Source organism: Diabrotica undecimpunctata, chromosome 1 (assembly GCF_040954645.1).
Source record: "Diabrotica undecimpunctata isolate CICGRU chromosome 1, icDiaUnde3, whole genome shotgun sequence".
In the NCBI taxonomy this organism is placed as follows: Eukaryota; Metazoa; Arthropoda; class Insecta; order Coleoptera; family Chrysomelidae; genus Diabrotica; species Diabrotica undecimpunctata.
The window spans coordinates 192,315,037-192,332,612 of NC_092803.1; the positions used below are offsets into that span (position 1 = coordinate 192,315,037).

Consider the following 17,576-nt stretch of genomic DNA (forward strand, 5'->3'; position numbering starts at 1 on the left):
TAACAAAAAAAAAATTAAGAATTGAGAGTAAATTTTAATCTAAGTAGTATGATTATATGGGATTAAATCACAATTGATTGTAATCAAAATTAAATTTTTAACTAAATAATGTTTGTTGTTTTGAAAAAGATTATTTTTAAAAATTCTGCAAAATTGTATAACCAACAAGTTGTGAAAAATAATTTGAGGTGGTGATTTTATTCTCTGAACATTAAATTCTGACTGTTTTGTGTGTTTTTAATATTCATTTATGTAATGTGTGTTTAAGTAGATAAAATCGCTCTCTCGGTGGAACAATAACGCAATTACAAAAGTGTAACTTTTCAGGAGAGCCACAAATATAAAATTATTTTACTGAATACCTCATGCAATGAAGCATAATAAAGTTACTGGATTAGTATTGCAGTTTTACTTAGCCACCGTGATATACTGTAACTCTATTATACATTCGAAGTAAATGCTTAATTTTTCATCCCTAAATTTGATCCCCAATTGCAACTACATCATTGCTTCCACAAAATAACTGAGGCAACAATGACGTAATTGCAATTGAAGGTAAAATTTAGGGATGTCAAATTAAGAATTTAGAATTTAGTTTTAGAAAGAAAAATTTAGAATTTAGTTTTAAAGATAAGATTTTCACAGACATACTCATTTTGTAAAATTTTTAGTACCTAGCTGATTTTGAAAGGTGGAATCGAAATAAGCACAAAAAGTTATTCAAGCAGTTTATTAAACAAATCGAAAATTGTAGTAAAAGCAAACAAGTTTAATACAAAGGAACTTAAAAATAAAATTGAAATTGCAAAAAAAGTATCAACGAAAAATTTAATCGTGAAAGGCTTTACAAAATCTAGGAATTATATGTTTTGAAATAACTGTTTCAAATCTTTGAGTTTGTTATCACCTAAAGGAATTTTTGAAGAGTAAGCCCTACGCAGCTGGCATTTGTAAAAACAATTTCTACGAACTCCGACCCCTTATTTTTTGGCAAACATCAACTTTCGTTCACGTTGATTGTTTATAACTTTTTTTGTACAGGAAGTAATATTTCCCTTTTAAGCTTTGAATTAGCATTACTTGTTATTTTGAAGTTACGGCTATTTTTGTCTTTGGTGAAATGTAGTCCCATTTCATTGTACAGTTTTTACATCGTAAAACTTAGTGAAATCCATTTCTTTAACGGATAAAGGAGCTCCTGTTTCTTAAACATTCCTAATTAATTCAAAGTATTGCTCGGGAATGTATATGGGCCCTGATTTGGTTGCCCTCTTCACTGCTTTTTCTATTATGCTGTGGACTGAATCACCTTCATTTTGGGTGTGACCGCGAACAAGGTACTTGTAAGTAATAGAATTGATGTCCAAAGTATTGACAACAAACAGGTACATAGCTATTAGAAATAAATTTTTTTGTTGGCCTCCGCAGTTATCGGAATAAAAAATCACATCAACTCCTGGGCTGGTTATTGACAATTCTTTTAGATAGTAATAAACGCAAGATCCGATTTCTATTGCCCCTCTATTCCCCATCTCTTCATTCCAAAAGTAACAGCTAGCTTTATCAATTTCACAAGTGCTATCTGTTTCGGAGACTTGGCATTTTTTCGCCTTTACTTATACTACTGTAAAGTTATAACAGTTTAAGCGAGATTTGTAAAAAAATGCAGAACTTTGTCTTATTGGTACAGGTAACACTGCTTGTAAATCATAAGCAGCCAGATGTATATTGTTATCAGAATTTTTTGTTTTTAGTTTATCGTTAGTTTTTTCTTTATGACTCATGACTTAATTCTTTTCCTCGAAGTGACTTTCAATGGTTGTTTGCATATTTTCTTTTTCTTCTGCTCCGGCATTTTTAAAAGATTCGCATTGCTCACAAAGATCTTTCTTCGAGATAAAAAAAACCCTATATTAAATTCGCTGTAAAGAATACTAGAATAACAATCGTAGGTTGCTGACTCTTCTTCTTTTGCTTCTTTTCGTTCCTTTATATAGTTCTTGTGAAGTTCCGCAATAATTAAACCACCATGTATTGCCTCGAAGAATCACTTCGAAGATAGTGACTTTCAATTCGTGGAATTAAATTTATATGGCTACGAACAGATTCCAAAATTTTGTCACTTTTTTTCTTGTGACTCTCGTGCTTCCCACAATTATCTTCTGGTATAATAGTAGCTTTTTCACTTGAAACTGCTTTAGTTATAGAGCGAATAGCTCTTTCAGTTATTTCTAAAGTATTAATGAGGAACGTTTTACATAACCGTTCTTGTTTTCCGTGAGTGGTTTTTGATGTAGAAATACGTCGGTAGCTCAACTTAAGTGGCTGAATACAAGAAGCCAAAATATCTCTCTGTCTTTGCAAGGACCCTAATGCCCAATACTCTTTAAACTGTGTCTCTCTCAGATTTTCAGGTACCCTATTTGGACATTTTAAACGGCATTTGTCGGTACACACAGGTCCCATTTTTTTAGCAACTACAGGTTTTCCCGTTCTAGAAGTGTACTCCTGTCCAGAATTCTTTAGTCTTTTTCTCTTTTCTTTCAACCAATTATCCACATTCCTTTGTCTATTTTTCCCTTTTCGAGTAAGAGAGCATTACATAAAATGCACTTATGTCAATGTTGCCTCACAATAAGCAGAAATCTAGATGAAAAATGACACAGAATACAGTTACGTCAATGTTCCACCGGGACAGCGAATGTTTGTGTATGGTGTGTTGCATATGTATTGTATTTAAATTGTAAATGATATGTCTTCGATTTCCTATTAATCCGATATTGTTAATATATTCTTGTTATTGATTCTATTTTTAGGTTTATTTACACTTAACATACGGGTCTATAAAAATAGATAAGTTTTGTAAAAGCCTAAAATATGCGTGTGAATTATTTTTTCAAATTTTTAAATTGATTGTATCAAAAAAAAAACAGAAAATAAATAAATAAAAACGCAAAAATGACGTTTTTGGTATTAGAAGGTGGGGTTGGAGGGGTGGCGGGATAATATTGAGTATTTTGAAGATTTTTTAATCATATAGAACGTAAAAAAAATGAAAAAAAATTAATCCTGGGAGTAAAGTCATTTTGTCTAGCTTAACGAGCGATACAATTTTTGTTATCAACTACTACAGATATATTAGTTGATACCTTGCTAAAAAGTTCAGACAATCCAGAAATCATTTTTCAAAATACTCAAAATAAAAGTACAACTTACCTAACAGGAACAAAAAGAACACAACCATCATCAATGCTGGCATTTTCAAAATCTTCTTTAAGTCGCTGAGCATATTATCAGACGGTAATTTGGCATCCAACGGCATAAAAAACAATGACAAAGATGCAATTATTAGCAGAAAATCAAAAGAATAAAATGCAAGTGAATAATCAGTATGGCCGACTCTTTGACTATACCAATCGATTAAGGCTCCAGTTATGGGGGCAAATATTGCCATTCCAAAGCAAGAGAATAGCCTTTCTTTACCAAAATCACCACCGTGCTTTTCTATCATTGACAGAGCTACGGGATCCATAATTGTTGTTGCTGCTAGTTGCATCATTGTCGCAAGAAAACGAAGTCCACCATAAATCCAGAAGATCATGGGTTCAGCTTGTTTGTAGTCTGGAGGGCATACTTTAGGACCACCTAAAATTAGAAATAATTTAACACTAATTTCTTAGGCGGAATAATTAGATTGTTCTCAATTTTAAAACAAAGTAAAATCAGCGACGAAAAAATTGGTTTTATTAAAAAACGAACAGAATTTTATTTTGTAAAATATTTCTTTACCTGATCTGAATTGACACTTCTGTAGAATACAATCATCAGTATAATTTCGTAACAGCGATCTTGTAGTTACGTTGGCTGCCAAAACGATTCCACCACATCTTAAGTCTTTAGTTTCCAGTTCGTTAATATCCACTCCGTGCCTTTTAAGCATACCAAGCCTAAATCTCTTTTTAAAATCAGTAACGTCTTCGTCGTCTTCGTCTTCAATTTCAATACCAAATTGTTCCACTGGTTCTCCGAGTTTCGGATGCATATCTAGTGTGAATGCAGTAGCAGTATCGTTCCTAAAATTAAATAGAGGCTACATTAAGTAAAATGATCGCAACTGTTACCTAAAGGTCCGTGTTGCGACCTAAAGGTCCTTCTAGAGACTATGTCTCTGGGCCAATTATTCCAGTTGTCTTACGTTGCCACGAAGTGAATTTTATTTAAAACTTTAACATTCTATAATATTATCAGCAACAGTATAATTTAAAACTAATCTAACAACATTTACAATATCAAAAAAACCAAGTATATGGTCTTCAGTAAGAACATGACACAACCAGCACATATTAGTATAAACGGTATTCAAATTGAAAAAGTTTCAATTAGATGGCCATTTGTCTGAATTCCAAACAGTCACACAGATAGAATGGATAATCCTGTGTTACCTAGTAACTGTAGTATTTCACTTGGTATATCATTGCCTGGGGATTTATTAGTCTTTAGCGATTTAATTGCATCTTTGACTTCAAAGAGTAAGACAGTAGGTTCTCTAGGGTTTCTCTAGAAATTAATACAGTCGTTTTCAATTGTTTTCAATTGCTTCAATTGGAGTTTTTTGGTATATCGACCAACAGACAACAGATAATCGATCACAATTATTGCTACTGGCTATTTCATATTGTAGCCTCTTCCAGTGTACAATATATCCTGGTGAAACCTTTAACCATGCTTATCTCATACGATACCCATATTTTTAGAAAAAAAAATTAAGTGCGAATCTAAAAATGAATCTTAAATGGCATGTTTCATCAGTCATTTTTTAATCCAGTTCTTAAATCCAGAAATAAGAGAATTAAAGTACAAATTGCTGCAACATTCACCTAATTTGCCAAATTTACCTCCTTATAACTTCCGATTGATATTATTTATTAAAAGATTGATGCGAACTAAGAGATAAAAGCAATCGTTGAAACGTATTTTTTGAATATATTTCAGATTTTCATTTCATTGATGGAAACTTAAAAGATTACACAAACATGTATATTTGGAAATTAAATTGAATAATAAAATGTATTTTATTCAATAACAAGACATTTGCTAAAGGCAGAGAGAGCACAAAAAAGAGTTTTATATCAAGTTCTTAGTATTCATTTAGCCCTGCAATAAAACTTTAAAATCGTTTAGTACACTACGAACATTATTTAATAGCGTACATAAAGCATTGATCCTCATCCCTACTTTCCCTCTTTTTTCCAGATACAAAAAATATAACAAAACAAATATACGTACGCGGATGAGCGTAACTTTTTTTATAGGCATTGTTACAAAATGTGATTAAATGGCCAGCCAACTTTAGCAATTGGAAACATTGATTGCAACGATGTTATACGGAATTCCATTTACCGAATAACTGATCATGGAAATGTATGCAGCAGACTGCTATTTAGATTGGTTTATGAAGTTGCAAATTAAAATTAATATTCCACGAGATTAACTCAGTTACTAAAAATAATTCCTAGACGGCTTTAATTTAAATGTAAGACGATAAAACATATGTAAAGATGCAGACGCAGATGCAGTTTAAATCAATATGCAGGGTGTTAGTATATACCTAAGTGCGATAAACTTTTAGGTAGTTCTACATAAAAAAATTGATGACAGTTTGTTATATAAACTTATGTGTGCAAATGTTCTGTTTACTAGATACAAGGTATTGAGATTTTTCTTACAAACTGACGATTTATTTATTGTTTTAAAACTGGTCGATATATGCAAATGGAATTTGGTGGGTTTTTTTTATTAACAAAATCGCATTAGCCAAATTTGCTATTAGCGAAACAATATTAGCGAACAATAATTTATATTACATTATTTATATTATATTTTATGTTTAGATAGCAGTTTAAAATGTTAATTGAAGATAAGAAACAGTCGGAGTCGTGTTAATATTACCTGGTCTCTCCGACTTGTTGGTAATGTGGGCCAGGGTTTAATCGATTTTTTACTATCGCGTAGCTTGGCCGATGACACTCTCCAATTTTCTTCCCACATATATCGCACTTTACGTTTGACCGCAGCTTTCACGTCCGCACTCGTACATGTTTCAGTACACTCCGCATTATCATTAGTTGCAGCTTCTTTTGCAGCGTTGTCTGCCTCTTCGTTTCCTTGAATTCCAATATGGAATGGTACCCAAAAGAATATAATATTTTTTTCTTTCAGTTGAGCGGTATGAACTTCTTGTTTTTTCTTGATAACCAAAGGATTAGTTGGATAGACATGTTGGATTGACTGTACGGAACATAAGAGAGTCTGAGAGTATAATTGGCATTATTGGATGCGTTGACAACAAGCATGGCCTGGTATGTTGGGGTTATGATTGCAGCACAAGTACTTTCATTTGATTTATATGCATTTGTGTATATATGTGTATAATTCTTGTAGTTGTGAAGCATATCATTGAAGGCGGATTTGATTAACTAGGGGGTTATTAAATGTTTGTCGAACGAAATAAGGTAAAATAGGCACACACGGTTCTTTATTTGCAATAAAGGAATTGAGGACGTTTGGGACAAAAAGCATTCTGGGAACGTGCAGTTTAATTGATTTAAGTAGCTTCTAATCCTTGCGTAGAAAGGTTCGGCAGTTCTTGGCTGATTTATTAAGAGCTTTGGGAGCTTTTTTGTAAAACACTTTTAAATAGTAGGGTTAGACGGGATTTTTGCGGCATATGCTACACTTATAATAAAAGTCTTCTGTCTTCTAGGGACAGTTCACCAACTAACTTCACAATAAATACTTTCATCTGGTGTTGTGCAAAAAGCTCCACATATTGTACCTAAAGAGAGATTGTGAAGACTGTCAAGTTTTTTTAGCTGTGTATTGTGGCTGTAGAATACAGAGTAGATCCATAATCTAATTTTGATCTAATTAATGTTCTGTGTAACATTAAAAGTGTTACACAGATCCGGCGATCCGTACCCCATTCTTTATTGGCCAGAATTTTTAGAAGATTTAATGGCTTGTATTAGGATATGATCAAATTTGTTATATGAAGTTTCCAGCTAAGAGTTTCTTCGAATCTCATACCAAAAAACTTTATTGACGTGACACGTTTTAGGTTATCATCACATAGTCTTAGGCTGGGGGTGTTTGTGACATTTTTCTTAAAAAACAGGATGAAACGAGTTTTTTCAGGGTGAAAATAGAAACCTGTTTTTTGTGACCAGAGTTCTAAGTGTTGTATAAAGTTCTGTATGTGACAAAATATATATTGTATATTTTCGTTTTTGTAAAAAACTACAAGACTCATCCGCATAGACTCGTTTTTTTATAGGCGATGTTAGATTGTTGAGAATATCATTGATTGCCACTATGAAGAGGGTAGGGCTTATAACCGAGCCTTGAGGAATGCTATTTTCTGCAAACATTATATCTAATGTTGTGTTATTTGTCCTAACTCTGAAAGCTCTATTTAATAATAAGGAAGTTTTTAAAGAAGAGACAGTGACCTTAGATGTTCCAACTATGTAATTAGTTATATAATCGTGCCAGGCTGTACCGAAAGCTCTTGATATGTCAAAGAAAACCACTAGACATTTACTCCTTAGTGCGACTGCTTCAGAAATGTCACTTTCCAAATCTATGATATTATCTATGGTTGACCTTTGCTCTCTAAAATCACTTTGTTCTAGAATAATTAAATCTTGTCTCTTCGGGTGCCATCTTAGTCTATTATTAATAATTTTTTCTAGTAACTTACATATGCCGCATGGTAAAGATGACCCGGGACTTGTTTTAATACTATTAGGTTTTTGTATAGATATTACTGTAGATTTATGCAATTTTTTAGGAAATTTGTGCTGTAGCCAAATAATATTAAATAAATCTAGAAGTTGTTTGTGCTTTATAGAAAATCCTGGGAATATCGTTCGGGTTAGCGTAGTTTCTTTGAGATTTGATAATGCTTCTGTATACTCTAATTGAGAAATGAGTAAATTGAATGATTCATCTGTGTTGGGTATAATGCTAATTTTCTTATTTTCTTTTTGCTGTTCGTAATTAATGAAATATTTTTTATAATTAACATTACTGGATCGGTTTTGGTCTGTGTTAGCAAGGATTTTGGGAATCTCAGTATTACTAGAAACTGCCTTTTTCGGACTTTGTTCCATACTTCAATCATGGGAGTGTTTGCATTTAACGTTGATACATATTGAGTCCATGACTGGCGTTTGGAATTTCTAGTTCTAGAATTCCTAGTCTTCTTGGCTATAGCAGATTGTTTTGTGTGTTCAATTTTATTCTTAACTGTTTTGTGGCGCTTGTATTCGTTATTTGGTGGGTTTTAAGAAGTAGTTATTGGGCATTTTTTGACATACAATAAGGAATTTTATATTCAATATTGGCCCGCATACGGTTAATAGTCTGAATTTTTTTTACTAAAATTTAAATTTCTTACAAACTTTAGTTTGCAACAAAAAATCTTTCCTACTTATTTTCATTTCTTTAATATATTATCGGGAACGATCTTATACAATAACATAAAACCAAAAGAATAACAGAAAGTAAAACTAATACAACTTTTAAAATAGACGAAAAGCTATAAAAAATGTTCAAAATGACCTCCCTTAGACGTGACACAAGAATAAACTTTTCGATTTATCGATTATCGTATTTAGGCAAAAAGTTCCTCGTGTATTTCTTGATCACAGCTGTTAAAATTTAAATTATAACGTCATCAACATAGGTAGGTCAATATTGTTACAACCGTAAGTGTTGTTTCAGCTCTTGAAGAATTCCTTTTAAAAGAACAGGTAACTCTTCCTGTAGGAGACTAAGGTTAGAGTCACCAATTAGTCATTGTAGACAAAAAAATGGACCGATCATTAGTTACTTCAAGCTATATATTTACTAAAAACTGATGCTAAAAATACGCTTCAAAGATTAAATGTAGATTTTCCTCAGCCCATGACTGTTATAGAAATTTTGTATACAATGTCGTCCAAAATTAGCCTTGTTGGTCAACAAATTGCGGCAGAGAAAACCGAAGCCATCATTCTGAAGGGGGAAAGGAACAGACAAAGTGTTGAATTACAATGTGCGGGAACATGTCTAACAAGAAACAAGCAAAGTACCTAGGCGCGACATTGCACCAGAATGGAAAATGAGGGAAACACGTGCGGGAGGTGGTCCAGGAGGCTGCGAATAGTGCGGCTGGTGCTCACAGGACACGGGTGTTTTAGGGCCTACCTCTCTAGGTTTGGAAAGGCTGACACAGATGAATGCCTATACTGTGGACACTCGGACACTGTGACACATACGATGTTCGATTGCAACAGATGGAGAGTGGAAAGGAACAAAATTGAAAGAGAGACATGTGTGAATTTTGTTACAGTGAGAGAAATTATTAAGAGAATGATTGAAAATAAATCAGGTTGGACTAGCATATACAACTATATCCATGTAGTGATGAAGAAAAAAGGAAAGAAAGAAAGACAGCTGGACCAACGGCAAGGGTAAGAGTAAAAGATGCTGGGAGTTGAAGCTTGAAAAGTGGATCAGACTGTATAAGTTAGAATGCGTGTCAGACGGTGGAGAATTAGGAAATGCCCATCTAGGAGTGATGCCGTACTAGGAGCGATGAGGGTCTTCTACACCGCACCTGTAACGAGACAGGGAGCCTTCTTGCTGATGAATGGAGTGTGAATGTGGAAGAATGAAGAATGAATGAATGAAGGTAGTGCTTCGGAAGTGATGCCGGTCTTACAGCGGCCATTTCGCTTCCATGTCTGGTTTAGCAGGTAGGCGTTCGGCGTAGACTTGGCGACGAGAGTGCATTTTAAAGTACCTCGAAAACTATCGCCGGGAGTACGAAGAACGAATCCTGCACTAAGGTCAGTCAGGCGGCATGCTGGACTAAGATGTCTTTTGAAAATTCCAGACCCCCCTCTATAAAGACGAAAAAAAACAAAATGCTGTTTTATTATGAATTTGATTGACTTTACGAATTTAATGATTAACTCTGAGGATTAAAGGACACTAGTCCTGGACTCAATAATATACCGTCTATTTTCCTGAAACAACTTCCCAATTCAGCCATAAAATAATGCTATAGACATATAATGTCATATGGCATCAACACCAATATGCCACAATTTGGACTAAGGCTATTATTCGTTTGTTATATTTACTTCTTAAACCTTAAAGTCCACGTCTAAACCTCTAGTCCTATATACATATAAGTTTGACATGGTGCATGGGTAAATTACTAGAAAAAATTATCAATGAAAAGCATACCTGGACACTTGAATAGAATAGAATAGAAATATTGTCACTGAATAATATACAATTGTGTGGCTAAAGCTTAGGAAAAATTAGAAAATACCAATAACAGTTAAAATTTACTGAAGTTACATAAATTGTCAATATCACAAAATAAAAGATAATAAAAACTCTTAAAACTCTTTGTTACTAATTTCGTTGTCACTCTTTATCCAATTATTTTATCTTGTTTATAAGACGGTGCAAGTTTAATCTAATATATCGTAAGGTATTTTAGGTATTCTAAATCAAAAACAGGAAAGTTGGCAAAATCATCATTATGAAGCCTTCTCCATTAACCATTTCTTCTAATCAGATTGTCAGTCTCAACTCTAGCTTGTACAACATTCGGAATTAATCTTGTAAATAATTTTTGAGCATCTTCAGCTGTACCACCTTCCATGTAGATCGGCAGGTGATACGTATTTAATAGTGCACCAGCAAAACGGTAAAAATCATTTAGTTTTTTTGCATGTTGCATTATTATAACACTAGCAGGAGAACAACAAGGTTTTGGGTCGGGAAGATCATGCACCGACGCTATATTTATAATGAGGCAAGTGCAAGAGAAGTCATTAGAATACAACAAATAGGAATATCTATGTTTCGTGGACCTTAAAAGGCATTTGACCGGATCAAATTAAAAGACGTTATCCACTTACTGAATGCAAGAGACATACCTCTAGGAATAATCAAAACGATCGAAAATATCTTCCAAAACAACACAATAAAAGTAAAAGTAAAAAAAGAACTAACCGACCCTATTGAAGCTGGCAATGGGATAAGACAGGGAGATTCCCTGAGTCCTCTACTGTTCAACCTGATTATGGATGAAATAATACAAAAAGTAAGAACTAAAAAGTATACCAAATGAAAGAAGAACAACTTAAAATAATCTGCTATGCAGACGACGCAATACTACTCTCTCAAAGTGAAGATGATTTACAACGTATGCTGCACCAATTTAATATAACCGCCAGAAAATTTAACATGTTAATTTATCCAACAAAGACAAAATGCATGGTTATAACAGCAAATTTACTAAGATGTAAATTGGAGCTGGTCAGATATTAGAACAAGTAATGAAGTTTAAATATCTAGGCATCACATTATCTAGCTACGGAAAGCTCGAAACCGAAGTGAAAGATCAAATGAATAGAGCAAACAGAGCCGCAGGCTGTCTAAACGAAACAATATGGAGAAATAAAAATATCGGGAAAGAAACGAAAGGCAGAATTTATAAAACAGTCATCAGACCAATAATGACATACGCGGCAGAAACAAGACCTGACACAGAGAGAACAAAAAGGATGTTAGAAACAGCAGAGATGAAAAATTGATGGTAAGACACTATGGGAGAGAGCTAGAAGTACAGATATACGATATAGATGCAAGATGGAGAACATTAAAAACTGGGTAAGAAATAGAAGAGTAGAATGGAACGACCATATAAGCCGAATGATAACAAATATAGTAGTAAAGACGGCAAGAGACTGTTCCCCAATAGAAAGACGAGCAGTAGGAAGACCACGCAAACGATGGAATGACAACTTACTGGAGGCACATTGAAAAACAGACAGAGTCATGTCTATATAAAAAGAAGAAGAAGAAGAAGACGAATCATTTTTATGGGATTGACAAATAATTTAAAGATATTGCATAAATGGACACTATAAATCTTAAAATTGGAAAATACAATAATAGATCGTGTTAGAAGATCACCCATTTAAATAATCTTTATTGTGCAAACCATTGGATCAAATCTATTTGTGCCATAGCTGGTGCTATTGCCTATAAGGTCAGGTATGTATTCTGCATGTGTAATAGCGTGTGGTGTGATTGTTCCTCAGTTTTCTTGGTGCGCTTGGCTCGAAGACTTTTTGGTGGTTTTCTGAAAACTAAAATACGATGCATCTATTTTTGACCACTGATTCATATTCAGCATGCAAATAAGCATCAAGAAAATATGTCTTTGTCCTTTAAAAATCAATATTTTTGTTCACTTGACTGTGAACAAGTGCGCTTGACGTACACCTAGCACCTGAATCCAATATCTTCATAAGGCTGTACCTTTAAAATAATAGCTTTTGAGACCTAGATCCCATTAACTTTTTTAATCTACACACTAAGAACTGTTATTGACCGAACTTTCGTTTAATTTGACCGAGGCCATCAGTAGAGTTGTGGGGTCCTTTGTGACGAAACAGATAGTGTAAAATATTTTTTAATTGACTGTCAACTTTTGTAAATGACGCGTTCATCATTTACAAGCTAAATATTCCGAACAATATCAATAAACTTTTAGGTATTGTTAATATTCCAAATTATCTAAAATGTATAGGTTTGTATTATAAAATTTAAAGTAACCTAAGTAAAATTGTATACCTACACCGCATTCCCGTTAATCACCCCATCTTGGATGCAGTAAATTTTCAATAAAACAAAGATCAGAACTGAACGTAATCTAGGAATTAATAAACACTCAAAATTCTGTATGTTAATTTTTTTATATATTTATTGTAATTTAGTCATATAAAACTCTATTTGTTTAAATGTTTTTCCTACTTAGCAGTTTCATCCGCTTCAAATATCATTGACAAATATTATTATGCTTAATATTCAAGGAACAATCCTATCTACATACATATGTAAAATGCGGAATGCCGTGGAATTAATAATCTGCGTGAATTATTACTCAGGACCTGCAGTTATTCAAAATAATATATTAAATTTCTCCGACTAAACGGCAGAAAACAACAAAAAGGAAAAACAAAATAATTGGAAATATGGATTATTCGAAATTTAATTTTAAATTCGAAATTCGAGAACATTACTATTCAGATATATATACTACAATGATTACATCAGATATATGAAATTTCAACGTATAAATAGTTGAATTTTGTTTCAACAAAGCAAAAATAGGTAATACGATGGATGCTATATAAGTTTTAAGAGAAGGCAACACCGGTGTAATCTTCTTTACGTGCCATATTAGAGTTATCCAACGTTGGCGATCACTACTGCGAAGGCTTTTGAATCTTTTGCCACATGGAATAATTGTCCTGCATTTGATATCTCAGTCCATTTACGAATGTTTTTTAACCAAGAAACCTATTTTCTTCCTACACCTACACCTCTACGTTCTTTTATTTTGCCTTTAAGGATCAGTTGTAGTTTTCTATATCGATTTTTCTTCACTATATGGCCCAGATAAGACGTTTTCTGGCGTTTAACAATCTTTAGCAATTCTCTATCTTTGTTGACCCTCCTTAATACTTCCTCACTAGTTTTTCTTGCTGTTAAAGGTATCTTCAGCATTCGTCTATAAATCCACATTTCTAATCCTTCAATTCTGTTTATATTTGATACTTTGAGTGTCCAACACTTCTTCTCCATACAAAAGTACAGACCAAATAAAGCACTTAACCATTCTTTGTCTTAGTATAAACTAAGATGATTATTGCAAAGAAATGTCTTCATTTTTATAAAAGCAGTTTTAGTAATTGCTGTTCTTTGTTTTATTTATACGTCTGGATCTAGTTTTTGCGTTATAACAGTTTCCAAATATGACATTTTGTAAACTATTTCAACTTAGACTCCATTTACCAGCTCTGCCTCTGGATGTTTAGTTTGTTTCTGAACCTGGATATGAGTTAATTCTAATGGCAATTTTCTCTGTTACTTCGTCAGAACAATAATGACATACGCGGCAGAAGCATGACCTGACATAAAGAGGGCAAAAAGCATGTTAGAAACAGCAGTGATGAACACATTTAGAAAATTTTATAATAAAATACTATTGGTCAGAGCTATAAGTACAGATATACGACGTAGATGCAAGGTGTAGAACATCAAAATGCTAGGTAAGAATTATAAAAGTAGAATGGAACGATCATATAAGTCGAATGACAACAAATAGAGTACTAAAGACGGCAAGAGATGGTTCCCCAATAGAAAGGCGATCAGTGGGAGGACCACGTAAACGATGGAACGACAACTTACTGAAGGCACATTGAAAAACAGACAGTCATGTTTACTTAAAAAGGAGAAGAAGAAGAAGACTTTGTGAATACGATCAAGCAGAATTTGGAGGCCTTCAATATTTTCTGACAGAATTACTGTATCGTCCGCTTATCTAATTACATTCAGTAGTTCCCCGTTGATTTTGATTTCATATGGCTGTTTCTTAGCCGTAACAACCATAAAATATAAACCAGAGTTTTAAACGATATTAAGCTATTTTTGTTCGTTGCTGAACATAGGTATTATTTATACGTTTTAAGATTCTCTATCTTCTGCAGTTTCTATCCAGTTTCCTGTTATTCTCTTTGAATCAAACGATCATCTAGATAGTGTGTCAGATATCTTAGTCTGTCTCCCAATGTTATTCAGAAGAACTTTCAATTTTTTTAAATAATTATGTAGGGTTGTGTTATAGAGGTAGTACCCTTCATCAAAATGTCTACATCGAACGTCATAGACGGCACATGGTTTTTGATACCTGGTCCTCATAAGACACCCAACTCTTACTTATGGCTCCACGTGCCACACTGCGGATAACTGCATTGGTCTGCAGGCTATCAGAGTGGAGCCATATCCTCTTTTAGTTTGCAGGCCGGGCGATGCCGGCTGTGTGGCTACGATCATCATGCAACCAAACCCTCGCCATCCGAAAACCAACCCAATCCTGCTGGTCTGTTCCTCCCCGTTCCGATCCAGAAAGTAACAGACCAGCAGCGTATGGCTCTTTATGGCCCGATGTTTGGCTAGACTAATTATCGATACGAGAGTCTACCACCTCCTCTGCATTTACTAACGTCGCCAACGCCAATCGCGGGTCTTAGAAAAATGAGTAATGATAACTATATAAAAGTTATCTAAAATGATAACTATATAAAAGTTATCTCTATAGAATAATAAAAATATATAAAAAAGTTTAAAAATAGTAAAATATTAAAGTGGGACATTCACAATACCATGAAAGACAAACACAAACATCTACATCTGTCAAGGAGGTAAAATCCTAACCTAGACGAACGTAGACCCCATGATAGGAAAGAAGCCGATACAAACACTCGAAGCGAAAGTCATTTATGTTAGGAACTCATAAAATGACTATAAATGTGAATGCTACCCTGAATGGCCTTAGTGATAAAGTTGCGGACGTCGAACCTTCAAAGGATTAAAATTCTCATGACACGAGAATTCGACTGACACCATGTTCCGCGAGCTCCCACGATTAAAGGTGCCATGCAAATTGTTTTCCCTGAATATTGGGTCTACATGGTCTGAAGAAATCAAGGCTCTGTGTACAGCGCCGTTTTATTGGCGACAGCTATACTTTGGGGTTCAGGACCCTCCCAGCTGACGGCAACGTCCACGACAATTACCCGCTCATCCTGTTGCGCGACAAGGTCAGGTATCTTCAGAGCCCCGTCGTCGCATCTAATTCGCGGCTCAACCTCACAAATCCAACCTTTCTTTTCCACAATCGGTATAAATTTTAAATCTATCAATAGTTTCCTTAAGAAGGTGGAAAAGTAGTCTGAAGTAAGTGCACTCTGTTGCTTTGAAGTGCAGAAGGATCAGGATGCAGAAAGCAAGAAAAAACTACTGCATCAAAGATCCTTTATGGATCTTAAGAAAATAACTTGTCATGGAAAGTAAAATCAACAATGGTTCATAGTACCGGCGCTTCTTAAATGAATCAGGGGTGCGAAAAATCTCCGGACTTACTATAATGAAAAATCCATAATTATTGGAACGTAGAATATTCGAAGCCTACTAAGATCAGGAAACGTCAATAATGTAATTCAAGAAATGAGCAGGAATACTATTGAAATATTAAAATTAAGCGAAGTAAGATGACCCGGTACAGAAAAACTATACATTTATAACCATATTATCTCTGGAGGAGAAAACAACTATCCTCAACAATATTGAGTCGCATTTATCATGCACAAAAACATTGATGAATCTCTAGTAAACTTTACCCCTTATTCCGAAAGGATAGCGCTACTATAACTTCAATGTAAAAATATTATACTCAATTTAATACAAGTACATGCACCTACAGCAGACAAAGACGAGAATGATATGAGAAAAATTTGATGCAGAAATAAGTGATATCACAAAACACCATACCGACGTTATATTGTGCGACTTAAGTGATATCACAAAACACCATACCGACGTTATAGATAGATAGATAGATAGAACGTTTATTGACCACTTTACATAAAGTTTGAAGTCCGTATAAAAAATACAATAAAAGATATAATAACGTAAACTTAAAATTAACTTAACCATATTGGCTAAAGTAATATACATATGTAAGTATTAGCAGAATTAAAATTAAAAATTTAAGATAAAAAAATCTCTAACCAAAAAAAAAAAAAAAAAAACAAACCTAAACTGTCACATAAAAAATCTTTGAAATATGGGAGTAACAAAAATGTGCAAATAATTAAGAATATTCCCGAATCGATGACTAAATAAACTAATACATAAAACTTAGTACATTTTAATAGCAATAATACAATGTGATATGTAGATAGTAAATCGACAGTATTCTGACCAAACTGGGTACACGTTATAAAGGTGTATTGAGGTATTCTGTCTTTGAGTAAAAACAATATGTTAAAAAATGCTTTTTGATCCTATTTTTAAACAGTGGTGGAGACAGAATTTTTATTTCGTTAGGCAGATAGTAATACAAGTGAATATCAATTGAATTCTTTGTGCTCTTTGATAGTCTGAATCGTTGTGACCTAATTAAATCCCTCGATCTTGTTAGATGATCATGTAATTGGGAGTTTATAGTAAACTTATTTTTATTATCGTGAATTTCCAACAGTGTTGCATACATATAAAGCGAAGGTAGAGGCATAATACCCATGTTCAAAAATAATGGTTTACAATGATCCCTTAAATCCGCTCCAGCAAGTATCCTCACCACCTTTTTTTGTAATTTAAATATTCTGTCGGCATGACCAGAGTTGCCCCAAACAGCTATTCCATATTGTATATGACTATGAAACAATGAAAAGTAACACATTAAGGGTACTTTTAGGTACCAAATAAACCAGGTTACGCATTACAAATATTGTACTGGCGAGTTTAGAACTTAAGTTGTCTATATGGATGCCCCAATCTAAGTTGTCATCCATAAAAATCCCTAACAATTTGATGCTATATCCAAAAATGTGTCTTCGATCTGAACTGAAAACTATATTTTGATTTTTATCCTCGTT

The 17,576-nt window shown here is 33.7% G+C and overlaps 1 protein-coding gene across 1 annotated transcript in view; it reads right to left on the reverse strand.

The window, feature by feature from the left end:
* Positions 1-17,576, reverse strand: part of LOC140432804 (major facilitator superfamily domain-containing protein 6-like) — a 59,014-nt gene that overhangs the window by 5,423 nt on the left and 36,015 nt on the right. Inside the window, exons 4-5 of the mRNA XM_072520922.1 lie at positions 3,790-4,073; positions 3,217-3,645 (exon numbers count right to left, since the gene is read on the reverse strand). Coding sequence (XP_072377023.1) covers positions 3,217-3,645; positions 3,790-4,073 — 713 coding nt within the window. The remainder of the gene's footprint in view (positions 1-3,216; positions 3,646-3,789; positions 4,074-17,576) is intronic.